Source organism: Phlebotomus papatasi, chromosome 2, assembly GCF_024763615.1.
Source record: "Phlebotomus papatasi isolate M1 chromosome 2, Ppap_2.1, whole genome shotgun sequence".
Taxonomy (NCBI): Eukaryota; Metazoa; Arthropoda; class Insecta; order Diptera; family Psychodidae; genus Phlebotomus; species Phlebotomus papatasi.
Genome location: NC_077223.1, coordinates 62,947,174 through 62,967,033, shown reverse-complemented (window position 1 = coordinate 62,967,033; position 19,860 = coordinate 62,947,174). Strand labels below are relative to the sequence as shown.

The 19,860-nt window shown below is 32.4% G+C and overlaps 2 protein-coding genes across 2 annotated transcripts; both read right to left on the bottom strand.

Annotated features, from left to right (window-relative positions):
• Nucleotides 1-919: 919 nt before the first annotated feature.
• On the bottom strand, nucleotides 920-6,106 carry LOC129800248 (luciferin 4-monooxygenase-like). The gene is made up of 5 exons (XM_055844517.1): nucleotides 5,649-6,106; nucleotides 5,391-5,583; nucleotides 5,045-5,230; nucleotides 1,967-2,426; nucleotides 920-1,906 (listed from the first exon to the last, which is right to left on the bottom strand). The coding sequence occupies exons 1-5, from the start codon at nucleotides 5,995-5,997 to the stop codon at nucleotides 1,451-1,453; spliced, it is 1,644 nt and encodes a 547-aa protein (XP_055700492.1). The 5' UTR covers nucleotides 5,998-6,106; the 3' UTR covers nucleotides 920-1,450.
• Nucleotides 6,107-7,818: 1,712 nt separating this feature from the next.
• On the bottom strand, nucleotides 7,819-15,286 carry LOC129800247 (uncharacterized). Its single transcript, XM_055844516.1, has 5 exons — nucleotides 14,429-15,286; nucleotides 14,171-14,363; nucleotides 9,461-9,646; nucleotides 8,551-9,010; nucleotides 7,819-8,490 (listed from the first exon to the last, which is right to left on the bottom strand). The coding sequence occupies exons 1-5, from the start codon at nucleotides 14,775-14,777 to the stop codon at nucleotides 8,029-8,031; spliced, it is 1,650 nt and encodes a 549-aa protein (XP_055700491.1). The 5' UTR covers nucleotides 14,778-15,286; the 3' UTR covers nucleotides 7,819-8,028.
• Nucleotides 15,287-19,860: the final 4,574 nt, after the last annotated feature.

The following is a 19,860-nucleotide window of genomic DNA, read 5'->3' as shown; positions in this document are numbered from 1 at the left end:
AGACAAACCTTATCATTTTTTCACAAATCTTGCGCGAAAAAAAGCTTCATTTGCTGGCTAAAAGTATCCCGGTTTCCCCTACTTTTTTAAAATCATTTTCTTGATTTTGAAAATTTTATTTGGAAAATGAAAAGTATTTTGAGGCGCAAAAACTTACAGAGGCTACAATATTACTTTTGCAACTTTTTCATCATAACAGTGTAATAACAACTTTAAAAAACTTTATATCCAAAAATTCACAAAAAAAAGTTGATGTCATTGGAAAAGAATTATGTATACTGCTAATGTTATTTAATTATGTTTCAATTATTAAATTTATGTGTTCGGTCTTATTAGTGATGTTTTTTTTTTAATTATTTTATTTTCCTTAATTTATTTAGCTCTAGAAATTACTCTTAGTTTTCCTTCTCCGTCCTTAGACTCTGAAATCAATTTAACCTCAATGTATTTTTCTTAATCACACACCTCAATCAACTAAATTTTCCCATTTCTCGTGATTTGCGGACAGATGTGATTGCATTTTTTCAAATATATTCTTCATGTTCCGAATTTTGTCTTTTAACATAAGATTTTCCTTTAGTTGGTTACTCCATTCGACAGTGACACGAGCCAGTTCCTCCTTGGTAAATTCTTGTTCTTCCTGAAGCAAAATATACATTTCCATGAGCACGTCATACTCTTCTTCAATAATATTATCAATGTCTTGAATAACTTTATAATTTTCTCGGACGATTTCTAAAAGAAAAATAATTATGCATCGACTCTTTTTCTTCGCGAATTGAAAATTGTGCGTCCATCACGAGAGCAATAAAATTGTAAACTGAATGAAATTAACACTCAAAATCGAAATTTATATTTATACCTTGTGTTTTTTGCAATGTGAATAATTGATAAGAATAAATTCTATCAAAAGATATTATTTCGCAACCACCATAACAATTTATTTATCAATCCTACAAAATTTTATATTTTGAATTTGAATAGAAATAGCATATTTCTTATGATTCATACTAATTACTGATTATAATTAGATAAATTTCATGAATTAAAACTTTGGCAACCAGCGGATCACCATGAGTCATAGTGGGAAAAGGGGTACCTTTGAATTAGGGCACCTTTAAAATCTTTAAAATTATGCTCTTTTCGCCTACTTATAAATGGAACTATACCATATTGTGATATAATGGAGCTCTACAAACTAATTTTGAAGCTAAATTACATTGTGATAAGGCTTAATTCAATGTTAAAAGAGGAGAAAAAACCCAATTTCAAAACTTCCACATAGGCGCCCCATTTCCCCTATAGAGCATATTTTTTTACAAACCCAAAATTAATTTTAGAAAAGAATGATTTTTTGGATTAAACGGTTATCCACTAGTTCCCAAGAAGTTAAAATATATCATACAATAAAAACCAAAATACCTCACGAAATAAAAAAAAAGAAAGAAATTTATTCATTCTTCTTTAAAAGCTGATACTGCTCTTCAGCATATTTTTCAATTTCCTTCCTCTTTAGTTTTCCTGAATAAGTTGTTGCTAGTTTATCCGTAAAATATACCCCTCCTCTGAGTTTGTGATTATCAGGGAGTTCTCTGGCTACAACTTCAGAAACCTCTTTTTCAACAATTGAAGCCCCTTCCTGCTTAACTATAACAACTGCCGGCAGTTGATAACATTTTTCGTCAGGGATCCCAACAGCAGCCACTTGGAAAACTCCTGGAAGATTCCCTACAACTCTTTCAATTTCTGAACCGGAAACATGGTCCATGAAGTACTTAATCACATCTTTGCACCGTCCCACGATACGAAGGTAACCATCCTCATCGTAGTACCCTAAGTCCCCTGTGTGTAGATACCCTTCTGAATCCCTCAAAGCTGCAGTAGCTTCCGGATTTCCCATGTATTCCTGTAAAAGAAGAATTCACTTAATTATCCTGAAATTGAGTTTCTAAATAAGATAACTAACAAATAAACTATAAGGCGTCTTGAAACATATCTCTCCTTGCTCACCAGGGCCCAATTTACGCCCTTCCTCATCCACAATAATCCCTTCTATACCAGGATCGATAAATCCAACAGCTGCAGGTCTTGTTGGATCATACATGTACCTTGATAGAGTGCCAGTTTCGGACATTCCATATGTAATCAGGAAGTCCTTGTTAGGAATGTGCGGCAGCAACTTCATAAGCAATCGATCTGTAATCATGTTTCCACCAAGCCAAATGTGCTTTAAGGGATACAAGCTGGAGGATGTGAATTTTGGAGAATTCAAGACATGTTCCAGGAATAACGGTGATACAAGTGTATGAGTCACTTTATACTTGGTGATTATGTGTATATATAGTTCAGGATTAAAAGTCTCAGTAGTAATGATGCGTGTAAGGCCCAGAAAGACACTTTTGAAGAGAACAATGTAACTGATGGACCTGAAAGTAAGATTGAAGTTTTATATTAAGATTTAATATTAGAACTTTGAAATTTATTTTTGAAAAGTATACAAAAAGTTGAAGCAAAATCTTGACAAATTCAAGAAAAACATAATATAATTATCATAAATAAAATAAAAAAATAATATGATGGATTTAATTTAAGTTGGAAGTAAAGTTGGGGTGCAAACATTCAGTAACTCATTTTAGAAAAATATTTTTCTTGGTATTTTAAACTTTTCAAATTGTTTTTTTTTAATTATTATTTTTTCATAAAAAGGTAAATCTTGTAAATATTTGCTCCTTATTCTTTAATTTACCAAATAAATATTAAATAAAATAATTAATAATTAATTCTTAGTTGCCTATGACCTTAATAAGGTCACAGGCAATAGGGATAAGGAAATAGGGATAAGTGATTGAAAATGATGATAATAATTCTTAGAAAGATAAATAATTCTTAATCATTAAAGAGTTTCTGTAGTTGCCAATTTAAAGTTCGTGCAATTAAAAGGGGTTTTATTTATAAAAACCAAGAGTTAATGCATTTTGGGGAGACAGGTAACCCGGGGAACCTTTTGAACAAAATATTTTTACTACATTGTTCATTAATAATGTAATTAATAATTTCTGTTTTATTTATAAAATACTAACAAAATGCATTTTTCACTTGAGTGAGAAAAGAGTAATTTCAAAAAAGAAATAAAAGAAAAAGAAAAATCTGAATATGATTTCTTTGAAAAAAATAATGTGAAATTATTTACTAATGTCTTTCGTACGTTTCTGTTTCTTCATTATGGTTCATAAACAAAAAAAAACTATACAAAACGGTTTTAAACTCCGCTGATCCCTTCTGTAATTAAAAAAAAAATAAAATTTGAGATAATAAATTTTACAAATTATTAACCCTTTAAAACATAGTCTTATTGGCAAATAACAAAGATTTAAAAAAAAAAAGAGAAAGATATGTTTGGTCAGTGAGTAGTTCAAAATGTCATTTCAAGATCAAAATACTTTTATAACTGCTTTATTTTACCTTTGTTAACAATTATATGACTGCTTAAGATTTTTCATCAAAATGCTGTGCACCAATTTACAGTGATTTTTAAATACTAATAGGGCTATTGCATTAAATAATACTCCCTCCGTTCCGAAATAAGTCGTACGTTTGGCGAGAAATTATGGATTAAGAAATGGTTTCAAAGAATGTTTTTGTTATTTGCAAATATCTTGTGTATGAACTATCCTCCATGTTCAGGGATAATATGAGGATCCTATCACGATGGTAAGTTGAGGAATCGATATGTTGAAGTTGTCCATTTTTCGCGTTTTTTTTAAAGAGCTCCGGTAGATAGTTAATTACTACAAGACGGACCGTGATTAACATTACAGGCTAGAATTTGTTCTAAATTTTTAGTATGCACAAGTAGAACTCAACAGTTATTACCGATATGACATTTTTTTATATCTCAAATTTTGAAGAATAAGCAATAAAAAGAACTTCTTTTTTATGTGTACGAATATCTGGATGCAAAATGGTGAGAGATAGGGACTTGGGACTTCAGCGGACCTCCCATAAGTTGACCCTGGGACAATTTATATGTTTCTCTAAAACATATCCAGAATTGAAGAAAAAAAATCGCACGACGTGCTTTCGAGCAATCCCAAAAAACATGATTTTGGAGGGGAAGGGAAGGAGTGGGGGCAAAATAAAGGACATATTAATGGTCCCAGGGTCAACTTATGGGGGGGTCCCACGAAGGTCCCAAATCTGTATCTCTCACCATTCTGCACCTATTTTAGATTGAAAATAAAACGCCAAAAATAAGACATTTTTAAGACATTCGTTCCTCAACATACCATCAAGACTGGACCCCAATTTTAGTTCTGGACATTAGCAATAGTTCCTTGCAAGAGATAATTATTGATACACAAAATATTTACCAACAAACTTTCCCTTAATCCCAATTTTTCCCAAATGTATGACTTATTTCGGAACAAGATTTTTTCCCAAACGTACGACTTATTTCGGAACGGAGGGAGTACCACTTTGGTAATTCAAAGATTTTAATTGGAATAGAAATTCCAGACATGGGTTTTAATTCTTCTGTTAAGCATTATACGGGCTTCAGACATGAGACTTAACCATATGGCTGAACTGCTCTAATTTTTCAACAATCAAGATTTTTTGGAAAAATTTAACTTAGGATTGGATTATTAAGAAGAAATGACCTATTAAATTCTGTAAAAGCAATAAAATTAGTTCTATTTAGGATTTTGAGATCTTCGGAAACTGGGCTAAACCTCTAGTCTGAAGTCCGCTTTGCCGGCAAACTATTAAGTATTTATTCTCTTAAATATTTTAGCCTCAATGCGTTCAACGAACTGTCTAGTCTAGAGCTTTTGAAAGCTTTAAATTTTAAATATGCTTTTTGTGTAATTTTGAATGCTTTGACTTAATGGTAATAATTTTTTTTTGTCCAGAATCAAATATCTAATCACAAGTGGATAAATTTTTAGTCTCATTTTTGCAATTAAGTTCATTATATAAAATGATCCAAATTCAAATAATTATAGACACCAAAATTTTTAAAACATTGAAGAACAATTTCTCTCACCAGAAAAGTGTGCAAAAGCTGAACAGAGAATCCGTTGGTGTAGCGTTAATATTTGTCGTCCAATGTGGCTCCAAGAGTGTTTGATAAGGGACACAAACTGCCTTAGATGGTCCAGTTGTTCCTGAAGAGCTTACAATTATATGATATTTGGCCTCACTTTCTCTGCAGGACTCCTCGTAAATCTCCCTGCATAAAGACAAAGAAGAAATCTATAGAGATTTATTAAGTGCAAAGATAAGTTTATGTACTGAACCTAAACAAATCAGACTTATACTTTTATCTTGACTTGGAAATAAACAGAAATTGTTGAATTACTCTATAAATTCTTTGCTAACTGCTTACTCACTTTCTTAACTCATCACTATCGCCTTCTCTCATTAGGTCTTCAATGTGAATATAGTTGGGTACTTTTCTCCCGTACACGATAATCGTGGGCGAATTGTGCAATCTCTTAACAACCTTCTCTGCCAGGGGAATCTTCTCGTCATCACAGAAGATGAATTTAGGTTTAGTGATGCTAAACAAGGCATAGATTTCATCTGAAAAAACCCACAAGAATATTATCTTAAAGTTTTTGAAGATAATTTTGACGAAATGAACAAACTTTCTTCTTGATGGATGTCCATGGCATGAGTTGGAGCTTCGAGGAGGAAGCATGCAAACAATGTTGGTGTTAAATTGTGACCATTCCTAGCCATAAAACCAACTACATCTCCCCTTTGGCATCCCCTACGTCTCAAGCCACCGGCAATCTTCTCAGTGTCCGACGAAAGTTCCCGGTTGGTCATCCTGATGCCATTGTTATCACTGATCTGGGCCACTTTTCGGGGATCTCTGGCCAGGAAACTAAGAATAATTCTCCCCAAATTAGCTTTTTCATTGAACAACCATGCCACTTTATTTGGACCGCGCCAAATTTTCTCTTCACTGTTATAGGACACTGGCGAATGCATCTTAACTCTCGGACTTTCACTTTAACACTGATTTATCTGTGAAACTCGGAAGTTGAGAGTAGCAGAAAGATAATGCTGATCACTTCAACAAGTTCAGTAACAGTATAACTGCGAGAACAAAAAGCTATCGAGATGACTTATTTTTTTTTAATCCCCTCCATGATTTGTTTATAAATATTTGTACTGTGTTGAAATTATGAAACCACTCAGAGGAAATTGTTGAGATCAAGTACCTTTAATTCCACGTTCATGGACATTTTTTTCTGTGAGGAATTTAAAAATTTGTCTGTTGGTCTCATTTTAATCTGAGAATATGAAAAAAATGTGACTGTAAATATTATTTTATTACTGATAAGACTCCTTGGTCGATTGTGAAATGCTAAGGCACTGTTTTTCTTTATGTGAATGTACAATTCAAACGGTAGCATATAGCTTATCATTTCTTTCTGCTCATTTTATTTTTGTCAATAAAATTATGATTTGAAAATATTTTTTGCAATTATACATATAAATTTGCCAAACAATTCAGCGTAATATAAGGTATTTGATCTTCTTATAAATTCCATCAGATCTTGTATCCATAATAATTTTATATCATGCCTCCTTCACAAATTAAAATCTTACCTATGTAATGTATTTGATTTATTATTATTTGATTTTAAATTTTATTAAAAATGGGATGATACAAAAAAGACTCGCAAAACACAACCTCAATAACAATCTTGGACTTAGCTCTAAATGCACCTGCCTTTTTAAAATAGAACAGGCCCCAACAAAATAAGAACACTGAATGGAAATATGGTAAACTTCAAGAGATTTTTTTTTTAAATGTGAAGATAATACAAATGTTATAAGTATACGGGAGATGCTTTTATAGTTAAAGTTATAACAGCACAACCTTTGCCAAAAATATTGATAAGCAACTGATTTGAAATAGTAATGCCGAAAATGTTTCAAAATCTCTAATATCTTTATTATCAAAAAGTTCTTTGAAGTAATATTTTTAGAAGATCACTTAAAACCCCTCTAGCATTTAAAAATATCAAATTTGCTTCGCAATTCCGAGTTAAAGATTAATGATGCTTCATGTAGCCCAATCTAATCAAAAAAAAATCTGTATCTATTTCCAAATAAAATTTAAAAATTAAAGAAATTTTTAAAGTGATTGAGATTTTTATTTCTAGCTACGTTATTGTGAAATCTGTTACATTTTAGAATGAAGCTTTAAAGAAATTTAAGACTTTAAAATTGAAGATCTTCATTCGGAGAATCAGTCTTTAAAGGTCTAATTAAATATTTAAGGCTATATCTAAAGGATTGATTGAAGAAAACGTATCAATATTACCTGGTTCCCAAAGATGAGATTGACCCTGTCTAAAAAAAACTTTAGATTGTATGTTTCGAAGAGCCGATGTTGGCCTATGCTCCAATGGTCCGATCATATGAACTTGATTGCGAGATCACAGATGATGAACAAATAGCTACATTTTTAAATCATGTTTTAATGAGTCAGCAATAAATCATGATATTCAGTGTTCACATTTTTGAATCGACAGAAGATTATAAAAAAATTTTTATCAACTTGATTGAGAATGTTTATCTTTCGAAAATCGGCTAATCAGAACGGAACTTCAGAACGGAAGTTATTAATTATTTAGAATTTTGTTATGGGTATCTTACAGTCGTTACGATGGATATAAGGTTATTTATAGAAATTTTTAGTAATAATTAGTAATAAATTTTAAGAATTAAAATCATAAAACAACAAAGAAAAGGAAAATAAAAACTTTGCAGAAAAATTGTAGCAAGTAAAACATTCAATTTTCGACAGTAAATTTTCATTTATTTAGTTAATTAAAAACGTAAAATTAATCAGAAATATCTTTAAGCCATGTCTGAGATATCAAGATGGTTTACAACTATTTGATATTACATTTGACAATAATATTTCACTATTGTCATACGCTTAGATTATATAATTTGTGAATATATTTTATCAATCTTTTACTCAATCAGAGCCAAAAAACTTTCTTAAATGTATTCTCTTTTCTTCATAATAAAATACTGCTCCTTAGCATATTTTTCAATTTCTTTTTTCTTCAATTTTCCTGAATAAGTTTTTGCCAACTTATCTATAAAATATACCCCTCCTCTGAGTCTGTGGCTGTTAGGGAGTTCTCTGGCTACAACTTCAGAAACCTCTTTTTCAACAATTGAAGCCCCTTCCTGCTTAACTATAACAACTGCCGGCAGTTGATAACATTTTTCGTCAGGGATCCCAACAGCAGCCACTTGCAAAACTCCTGGAAGATTCCCTACAACTCTTTCAATTTCTGAACCGGAAACATGGTCCATGAAGTACTTAATCACATCTTTGCACCGTCCCACGATACGAAGATAACCATCCTCATCGTAGTACCCTAAGTCCCCTGTGTGTAGATACCCTTCTGAATCCCTCAAAGCTGCAGTAGCTTCCGGATTTCCCATGTATTCCTGTAAAAGAGGAATTCACTTAATTATCCTGAAATTAAGTTTCTAAATAAGATAACTAACAAATAAACTATAAGGCGTTTTGAAACATATCTCTCCTTGCTCACCAGGGCCCAATTTACGCCCTTCCTCATCCACAACAATCCCTTCTATACCAGGATCGATGAACCCAACGTTTACTGACCTTGTTGGGTCGTATAAATATCTTGATATCCCACCAGTTTCGGACATTCCATATGAAATCAGTAGGTCTTTGCTAGGAATGTGGGGCAGCAACTTCCTAAGCAATTGCTCTGAAATGATATTTCCACCAACCCAAATATACTTTAGGGGATACAAGCTTGAGGATGTGAATTTAGGAGAATTTAGAATATGTTCCAGGAATAACGGTGACATAATTGTATGAGTTACTTTATACTTGGTGATTATATGTATATATAGTTCAGGACTAAATGTTTCAGTAGTTATGATGCGTGTAATGCCTTGAAAGACGCTCATGAAGAGGACAAGGTAACTGACGGACCTGAAAGAATGGTTTAGAAATCAGTGTAATTTTTAATCTAATCACTTTTAAAGAATTGGTAAATTTAAAAATCTTAAGCTTTATACCCGGTTTACAGAATTATTATATAATTTAACTGACTTAAATAATTAAATTTATGACTAGAACTTTATCTCATATGTTCTGTCCAATTCGTGTTAATTCTGTTCTTACAAACAATTTAATTAAGTACTTGCTTTCATAATAATAATAATAATTAAATAATAATATAATTATTTAAATAATAATTTAAATAATTCAATTGCAATTGTATAATAATAATTTAAATTGCAAGTGAATAATGTTTTATTCTGAATTTAAACTATCATTGTTTTTAGGAAATATAAATTAATTTGATATAAGATGTTTCAAACTTAAAGATTGAGTTGATTAATCTTTAGTTCTTAGCATAATTTAGCATGATTTTCTTACCAGAAAAGTGTGCAAAAGCTGAACAAATATTCCGTTGAGGTGCTGCTAATATCTTTAGTCCAATGAGGTACAAGAAGTGTTTGGTAAGGAACACAAACTGCCTTAGATGGTCCAGTTGTTCCTGAAGAGCTTACAATTATATGATATTTGGCTTCACTTTCTCTGCAGGACTCCTCGTAGATCTCCCTGCATTAGAAAAATTAGATTTTTATTACTGTACAATAGATGTAATGTTATCTGATATTTTTTTTATCTAAAACATATAAAATTAATATCTTTGGTCAAGAAGAATTTTTCATAAAAAAAGAAAAATATAAAATTTTGTATTAGCTTATAAAATCTCGTGGGCGTTAAACGGTCTACAGAGATTTAGCCCATAATTCCCGAAAGTTTTGTAATCCTAACAAGCAATTTTATTGATTTTTCAGAATCTAGTGGACACTGGTAAAAATAAAAAGGATCAAATTGATCCAAATTTGATCCTTTTGCAAAGGATGGATTGAATTCCAAATTTTGAATGCTCATTTATCATAATAGAACGTTAATTTGACCCATCCCTTGCAAAAGAATCAAATTTGGATCAATTTGATCCTTTTATTTTACCAGTAGTGGTCCATTTATTATTATGTCTAAGATGTCTAACGTCTGAAGCCCGTATTACTACTCTTATTCTTCGAACTTTATGTCTTAAGTCATAGGGCTTTAAATACCTACAATTTGTAAAATGGTTTCTTTTCTTGGACACCTTTTCTTGCTGTTTTTAGTCATAAAATAAACTCAAATAATTCTTGTGATTTAAAGAAAAATTGAAAAGATAATCTAAACCTATAACGGCGTTATCACACTTGCACATTAAAATTTTAATGTGATTCACATTATTTGTCGCTTGTGAGCGTCCAAATATGTTATTTGTGTCTTTGAGTCACCTAATATTTGGGGTTTTTCTATTTATTGATAAAGAAGTGGACTTGGCCTGCAAAAATAAGTTTAAATTTACCTAAAGCATAAATATTTTTCACATTACAAAAATCAAAGAAAAAATCGTATTAATTTTTCGCATTAATGCTATAAATCAATTTATATCAAATTTTGCGGGCCAAGTCCACCTTTTTATCAACAAATAGATCAAATTTAGAATATAAAAAGATTCAAACACACAAATTACACATTTTGACTCTCACCAGCGACAATTAATGTGAATCATATTAAAATTTTAATGTGCAAATGTGATAACACAGTAATATTTGGTTTCGGAATTAATACTTTTAGATTTTTTAACCTGCAAAGAAAATTAAAGATTTGTCTGCAAGATTTTAATCTAAACCACGAGGAACAAATCAAGAGAAGTAAAAAGAGCAATATGGTTCGTAAGGTACTTAAGTTGAAATTGAAATATAAAAAAAATAAAAATATTTATTCAAATTGATATTTTCTATTGATATTTTAATGGCTCCGTCACATCTTTTAGATTTAGATTGTGAATGTTTCATTAAGTCAAAATTCACGTCCCTTTTTTCTCGCAGATTTTGCTTATGTAAATCCTACTCTTTCACATTTTTCTTCTTGTTTTAAACATCACATCAAATTAAGTATAGTCCATCATAATTTTGAGTCCGAAAGCGTGGGACACACTTATGCAAATCTCTAGAGAAAGTAAAGGACGTGAATTATGATTTCATGAAATTTTACTGATCTAAAAGGTGTGCTGGTTGCATATTAGGTGAGATTCTTAACAATCTCACCTACTATAATCCTAACAAAATCTCATGTCCTCCGATTGGCCCCAAACTTTGCCAGAATGTGTTTTGACACTTCCTGATCACGAATATATGGATGGCTAAAAACCGTTCCCGTCCGTTTATATTAATTCCGAAAATTCTGCTGGCCTAAATTTGCTTTTTTACTGATCAAATTTCTACGTTGCTGGTAACATATTTGCATTTTTATTGACCTATTTTTACTTATCAATTTTTATATTACTTTTCAAATTCAATTATAGTAATGGATAATGGTTAAAACTATATGGGCGCTGGTCCCGGAATCACCACAACTTAGGGTAGGCGCATTTTGAAGATACTGATATAAGGTTAAAAAAATGCCGGGACCCAGAACGATAACCGCTGGGAGTCCTTGTAAAAAGGCCTTTATCCTTCCAATAAATCGTTGTTTTGACAACGATTTACACAAGAACTGCTAAAGTGATCTTGAAATTCGGTATAGGGTCAGTGTATGTTTTAAATTTTTTATTTATTCATACCACACTCTCCCTCCACCCCCTATTCTGATAGCCCTTATACAAAATGGGGGCACTTTACTTTATAACTCCTTTCTAAGAGGAGGTAGAAAGCGGAAGTGCGACATGGGAACAAAGCTTAAAGAAAACTTTTTAACCACAAAAGTCAAATTCAAAATGTGCCTACTCTCATATTTGTATGCATATGAACCAGCGCCCATATACTTTTGATCATTCTTCCTTCCAAAAAATAGTTTTTATGCTCTAGAACTATTCCTCCATGGTTTAGAACATTGGTCCCAGAACAAAAGTTGTTACCTATGACGTAGGTACCGTTCGTGGCGATTCCTTTACTTTGACTTAGAAGGTAAACAGATATTGTTTTATATCAGACTTACCGTGGTATCACACTAGAGAATTTCACATGAAAATTTTCATGTGATTCACATCAATTGTTGCTGATATATGCCCTATTGTGCAATTTTCTTCAAGAACTTTTAGAAATCGATTCATTTAGTGATAAAAAAGTAGACTCGAGTCACAAAAATTGGTTTAAATAGATTAAAATAGCATAAATACGATTGATAACTAATGAGCAAATAATGAGCAAAATTTGCTCATTACATTTGCATCTGGTACTACTTTATTGCAGTCATTCGGGTAGTTTCTGCACCACAACTCTCCCACCAGTTTATTAGTGATGAAATTGTGATTAAAAGTAGTGCCAATTTATCGTAAACGAGATGGAGAAAGGGCAAAAGGCATTGAAAAAGATCGGTGAAGAGGATAAGTAAGAAAAAGCTAAACAAAAATGTGTTCGATCTACATTTTATATTCGTTCATAAACTTCTAGGATTTCGTGGTCAAATGAGATGGTGGCGGAATTGATTGAAGCTATACATCAAGAATCCGTCATTTGGGACTACAAAATATGTCGAGAATACAAAAATAGAGGCAGCCGATCTGATGGTTTTCAATCCGTTTGCGACAAATTGAGTCACAAATCGCCTTTTTTTGTAGATAAGGCCCTACGATTTGAAGATGCTCTTCAAATTCCTCCGAAGTCATCCGGAGAAAATCATTGTCTCCAAAAAAATCTCCACTTGCGATGTTGTCATAAAGATTTTCAACGAAACCATGTGAAGGTCGCGTTAAAAGCCATTCTCTCGCCCACACCCTCCTTCTTTTCGCTTGGCGGGTCCTTTTGCACGACACAAAAGCAGTGTACAGGAGGATAACTTCCTCTTCGTCACTAAAATTACACATTTTCACTCAAACGACTGAAATGCTTCAAAAACAAAAACACTCATCTGACAACCCGTGTGCCATCGTAACATTGAGCAATTCTAGCAATGTGTCCTGACTAAATCAGCGATTTCGAGTGGTTCTAGTAGTTTTAATGAGCAACTTTTCAATGTGAAATTTTCTAGTGTGATAACACCGTTAAGTCGTTTAAGTAAAAATGTGTGATTTTAGTGAAGAAGAGGAAGTTCTCATCCTGTACATTGCTTTTGTGTTGTGCAAAAGGACCCGCAAAGGGAAAAGAAGGAGGGTGTGGGCGAGAGAATGGCTTTTAACGCGACCTTCACATGGTTTCGTTGAAAATCTTTATGACAACATCGCAAGTGGAGATTTTTTTGGACACAATGATTTTCTCCGAATGACTTCGGAGGAATTTGAACAGCTTCTTCAAATCGTAGGGCCTTATCTACAAAAGAAAACTACGAAAATGAGGGAGCCAATACCACCCAAATCCCGACTGAGGTGTGAGTTCCGGCGATTGGTGACTCACTTTGTCGCAAATGGCCTGAAAACCATCAGATCGGCTGCCTCTATTTTTGTATTCCCGGCAGTTGTAGTTCCAAGTTACGGTTTCCTGATGTACAGCCTCAATTAATTCGGTCACCATCTCATTTGACCACGAAATCCTAGAAGTTTATGAAGGAATATAAAATGTAGATCGAACACATTTTTGTTTAGCTTTTTTCTTACTTATCCTCTTCACCGATCTTTTTCAATGCCCTTTGCCCTTTCTTCTCCATCTCGTTTACGATAAATTGGCACTACTTTTAATCACAATTTCATCACTAATAAACTGGTGGGAGAGTTGTGGTGCAGAAACTACCCGAATGATTGCAATAAAGTAGTACCAGATGCAAATGTAATGAGCAAATTTTGCTCATTATTTGCTCATTATTTGCTCATTAGTTATCAATCGTATTTATGCTATTTTAATCTATTTAAACCAATTTTTGTGACTCGAGTCTACTTTTTTATCACTAAATGAATCGATTTCTAAAAGTTCTTGAAGAAAATTGCACAATAGGGCATATATCAGCAACAATTGATGTGAATCACATGAAAATTTTCATGTGAAATTCTCTAGTGTGATACCACGGTTATACTTTTATCTTGACTTGGAGATAAACAGAAATTGTTGAATTACTCCATAAATTCTTTGCTAACTGCTTACTCACTTTCTTAACTCATCACTATCGCCTTCTCTCATTAGGTCTTCAATGTGAATATAGTTTGGTACTTTTCTCCCGTACACGATAATCGTGGGCGAATTGTGCAATCTCTTAACAACCTTCTCTGCCAGGGGAATCTTCTCGTCATCACAGAAGATGAATTTGGGTTTAGTGATACTAAACAGGCCATAGATTTCATCTGAAAAAACCCAAGAGAATATTATCTTAAAGTTTTTGAAGATGATTTTGACGAAATGAACAAACTTTCTTCTTGATGGATGTCCATGGCATGAGTTGGAGCTTCGAGGAGGAAACATGCAAACAATGTTGGTGTTAAATTGTGACCATTCCTAGCCATAAAACCAACCACATCTCCCCTTTGGCATCCCCTACGTCTCAAGCCACCGGCAATCTTCTCAGTGTCCGACGAAAGTTCCCGGTTGGTCATCCTTATGCCATTGTTATCACTGATCTGGGCCACTTTTCGGGGATCTCTGGCCAGGAAACTAAGAATAATCCTCCCCAAATTAGCTTTTTCATTGAACAACCATGCCACTTTATTTGGACCGCGCCAAATTTTCTTTTCACTGTTATAGGACACTGGCGAATGCATCTTAACGCTCGGACTTTCACTTTAACACTAAATTATCTGTGAAACTCGGAAATTTGGAGTACCAGGAAGATGATGGTGAACACTTCAACTAGCTTGGTATAATTGCGAATGTGTGTATATCACAATTTATTTGTTGCACGATCTTTCTGAAGAAACATTATAACATCCAACAAATTTTCCTTTCTCTACTTTTTTGTCTTTACATCGTTCTGGAAGTTACGAAGAGTAGAGATCAAATGATTAGAGATAGCGATTTAGAATTTTTAGGGGCCATACCTAAAAGTTCTAAAAGTTATTAGGAAGTTGAAGAGGGGAAGTTATTTGAATTTAATTTAAAATGATTTTGTATCACGAGTTCGAGTATTCTGCAAAGCTTAGTCGCTTTATCATTCTCTATGAAACCCTCTACATAATTTGATTATAAATATTTGGACTGTAACGGGATTATGAAAGTTGTCAGAGGAGCTTGTTGAGATCAAACACCTCTAATTCCACTTTCATGGACATTTTTTCTGAGATGAGTTCGCAAAATCATCTGCTTCTCTAATTGTAATCTGAAAAAATAATTAAACTAATACGCACTCACATTCGTTTTTATTACTGATAAGAACAATTAACTTGTGGTGAAATATGTATGAAGTTATATATAAAAGTTTGCCATATTTAATGAATTAAATATTATTGTTTATGTTTAATTTTTTCCTTTTAAAATAATTTAGAACAGTAAAATAATTTAGAACAGTTCCGGTATTTTATTAATTACAAGACTGAAAACTGTTATTTTATTTTAAACTATATATATATATATATATATATATATATATATATTCAATTCAATTCAATTCAATTTATATATTTCTCCTCAATTAATGCTTGGTTGCGTCTGCCGCCGACTTACCACGACCGATCTCATCAGGTAAACGGCAGAAACCCTGAATCATAGATCGTATATGCCAGGATTTATGCAGTTTTACAATTGCAATCAGCTAGTTAAGAGCGCTGTCGTTGCGTGGGGAAAAGGGCAACAGGAGCAAGCATATTGAGGGATTAGTGCCAGCTTGGCCAAAAAAAAGGCACGTGTTGCTGACACTTGGATACATTAAAAAGGGGGGGGGGGGGGGCAGAGGGTTGAGTCCGAGGACCCAGGTAGCTTTTTTCTTGATAAATACAGTACAAAACTTGTTTTTAAGCACAAGGAACCAAATTATAAAACTAAAGCATTAAAAATATGCAAATAAAAATGAATTACTAAATTTATCAAGACAAAATGTGTGTGTAGTCGGCGGCAGCCGCCGCTCGAGCTGCTAGTAACTTCTAACAATTACTTTCAATTTCCCTTTCTGCTGAGACAATATTTATACTTGTAAAGCTCGAGTGAATAAATATATTATATTATATAAATGTAATGTAAAAATCCCTGTCCAATTTGTACCGCTTTACCCTACACAGAAAGAAAAAAAAATCGTAAAGTTGTTTATAATGTTAATTCTCACTGGGGGGAGTTACGAAATGCTCATGAAGCGTATTATTTACAAATAGGGTCGGATGAACGTCTGTTCGACAGGGAACCTCTATTGACACTTTTGTCAAAATGTTAAAAATTTTTGAATATATCTAGTAAAATATAAGTAATATAACGTTTTTTCTGTAATATACCTTTTACTATAAACAGAGATGTTAAAATTTCGTATCCCAAATGGTACAGAGTAGGGTGTCAATAGGTGCTGACACGAGTTCTTAAAGTGTCAATAGACGTTCCTTTCACCCTAGTTCGTAAAAGTTTTTACTTTTCCACAAACTTTGTTCGCAGCATGATCATTTGACAAACATTTTTTATTCTTTTAGAAGCATTTCTTCGTGCGTTTTTATTTGTCTAGCAAAAATTTACGAACAAAAGACAAAATTTTACAAACTTTTCTTGTGTGTTTACGAACATTTACGAACAAATGTTCATAAAAATACCAAAATTGTTCATCAAATGATCAAACGATGTTTGTGGAAAAAGTACAAACTTCTACGAACTTGTTTGTGGATTATACGATGTACGAGCATTGCGTAAGTCTACAGTAGGAATTCACAAACATTTGCAAAGTATTTTAGAAAATATATTTTTTCTGTGTACTTGAGATAAATAAAGATGACTTATTTTTTAGCATAAAATTTTCTGTAAATTTTATTGTTAGACGGGAATAATTTATTTTAAATAAAACCATGTAGTTTTAAAGTTTGGTTTGAAAAAGAAATATAACAAAACATTTGTATTTGTACAGTTGATATTTTATTTCAAATTTCAAATGAGCTTAAAAGTTTGCTTCAGAAGCTTAAAGCTCTGAAACACAACGCTTCGATTCACAATGCGGAAAATAGTCGAAGTTCAAAAACAAATTGAGACGTTACAGTTTTTTCAAGATAATGATAAAAATATGTTAAACGAAGAAGTCACCATTTGAGTGACCATTCATAAATTAAATCTCAAGGCAATTTCTAAGAAATATTGTTGGTTCAGGTAGTTTTTTTCTTCAGACTTATTCGGTATTTCTTGAAGAATGTTTCATTTCTAGACTCTTAGGAGGGTTTCTATTAAAGTCATTGTTCTATTGAATACAATTGTCCAAGAATTCTACCAAATACCTCAATATTAAGGATACTAAAAATGTAACATCATCGGATGGTTTGTAAACATAATTCGAATTGGTGATATATGAGCTTACGGCGTAATAAATATTACTCACTTAAGTGCAGAGATCTTTTTTTTTCTTTAGAGACAGGAATACCTTGCGGTATCACCTAATTAGCTTTTATCAATTTTTTTCACCAGAAACACAAATCTCTCTTCTACTATTAACAGGGAGAAAAATGAGGGGCCAAGTGCTTATCACGTGCCTGATAACTTTATTACTCACGATAGGGCGTCAGTGTCTTAATGAATGTTACATGGCAGTTTTTGCTTATCATTTATTGATACTGCCATTTCTAGAAAACGTATTACAATCTGCATTGTTACATTGTAGGCTTCAACATTTCTCTAAGTTACTCAATGGTGTGATTTTTTAGTCAATGAAGGAATAATTTTTGAGGTAAAAATACAAATTGATAGTAGAGAATTATAACAAGTTAATCATAAGGAAAATATAATTTGAAAAGTTATACTTTGGTATAGAGTTATTTAATTTTCCTTACAAGCGTTTTAAATTGGAATTTTGGTAATTTCGTATGCTATCCTTATTTTTTACGGATTAAAAAAAGTCTTTTTATTGATCATTGGGATATTGCTTTTTCTAAATTACAAAAAAGAAATCTACCTCTTCAACATATTCTTGAAGACCAAAATCCAAAAATCCCCTGTAAACATAGCTTAGAGATTTATTTATGTACCTTCTGTCAAGAAAGCACTGTTCTTCGCAAAAAAATCCCATTTGCTTCTCTGTATAGCAATATTACGAAATTGGAGAGTCCAGTGATAAGGCAAAACGACTATCTTTTTTTCTGGCTGAATCTGCCTCCTCACAATGACCTTTCTGTTTTATTCGCGCCTTTTCGCGCTTCTTGAAATGCCGGAGAGAGGGTTGATTTCAATTGTAGAAAAAGAGTTTAAATTAGAATACATGTTCAGAACTTTTTTTTACTTATTCTTTTGAGACTCTTCTCTCACAGAGAAATAGATATTGAGTGCCTCGTCTTTTTAACAGGTATTCCTTCCATTCACAGCTTCTGTGATTCGATGTGATACTCCTGATATTCAGAATGGTCTTACAATTTAGAAAAGTACATTTTATTCGTCATAAAAAACAATAAATATGTATACATACTCTAAGTAGGAGAAAGTGCTCATGCTTTGCACGGTCCCAAGCTTTAGACACTGAGAAAAAACGGGGGTGCGATTAACTTGTTTTGCTCATAACTTTAACATTTTTTAGGTGTAAAAATATATCAACATTTTTTAATGTTAATTTTACACCTTTTTAAGGGTAAAATTTACATGAAAAAGGGTGACTTTAACCCCTAATACACCTAAAAAGCATAATTTTACACCGATTTTGGATCAATACTGCAGGGTAAAATTAGCATTTCCGGAATGTTATTTTAACTTTTTCGGATTTCTCTCAGTGTAATGACTAAATTTTTCCTATGTTTTTCAATAAATGTGACTCATCGCACCCATATTTTTAAAACTAGGGAAGAGTGTCCTGTTTTTAAAATAAATTGCGGTGTCACATTTATTCAGAAACATAAGAGAAATTTAGTTATTATGAAGCGTGGAACCGTGCAAAGCATGGACACTTTCCCCTATCGATTTTACAGCCATTTACCCTTTAATTATTTTCCTGTTGTTCCTTGTTTATACTTAAAATTGTTTTATAAAAAGATGGACATTTCCTAGAAGCAAAATGAATTTATAGGGGAAGTGTTTCATGGCTTCGCACATGCTCTGGCTTCAATCACTTCCCATTTTTCCATATTCTTTTAATAAATCTGACCTATTCTTTATCAGGAATTGTGCGACTTAAACAACTTTCTAATATTAAAATATAGTGCCACAATAGGGCAAATTCATTAAAGAAATATAGGATAAATATAAAGTCTTTGAAGCCAGAGTATATTCGAAGCCTGATAGCTTTCCTCTATTAATGTATTTATAAATGAATATCACTGGACATTGTACCGATGACGTATCATCAGTGATGAGTCTTGGAAAATCTCCCGAAATGGTTCGTTCCTGAGATAAGATCTCTCCAGCTTATGTTAATCCCTAATTGCGTCTCGACTAAAATACAATGACAATTAGATTTTTTATTTTCAAACGTTGTACAGTTGCAGCAAATAACGTTTCTTTACCAGAGGTCAATAAAGTGATAAGATAATCTTAAATACCTTTTGATCGTCATATTATTTGCATGAAACCTGTCCAACCGCAAAATTTTGTTTTAATATTGTCACAAATTCCAAATGTAAATTTTCAATATAAATTAAAAATCTTTGGAGGTTACTTGTAAATAATCACAGCTTTCATAAGATTATTAAGGCTTTTCTACTATTTTAATTCATTTCACAAGTAAGAGCGAGAGAGGAAGAGAAAAATGTG

Excerpts from the sequence above, each read along its gene's own strand:
- LOC129800248 (XM_055844517.1), bottom strand. The coding sequence starts at position 5,997 with ATGCATTCGCCAGTGTCCTATAACAGTGAAGAGAAAATTTGGCGCGGT. Across the intron at positions 5,231-5,390 it reads GATAGTGATGAGTTAAGAAA|GGAGATTTACGAGGAGTCCT; the intron begins GTGAGTAAGCAG and ends GTCTTTATGCAG. Across the intron at positions 1,907-1,966 it reads AGACGCCTTATAGTTTATTT|GAATACATGGGAAATCCGGA; the intron begins GTTAGTTATCTT and ends CTTCTTTTACAG.
- LOC129800247 (XM_055844516.1), bottom strand. The coding sequence starts at position 14,777 with ATGCATTCGCCAGTGTCCTATAACAGTGAAAAGAAAATTTGGCGCGGT. Across the intron at positions 14,364-14,428 it reads GGACATCCATCAAGAAGAAA|ATGAAATCTATGGCCTGTTT; the intron begins GTTTGTTCATTT and ends GGGTTTTTTCAG. Across the intron at positions 9,011-9,460 it reads AGCTTTTGCACACTTTTCTG|GTCCGTCAGTTACCTTGTCC; the intron begins GTAAGAAAATCA and ends CCATTCTTTCAG.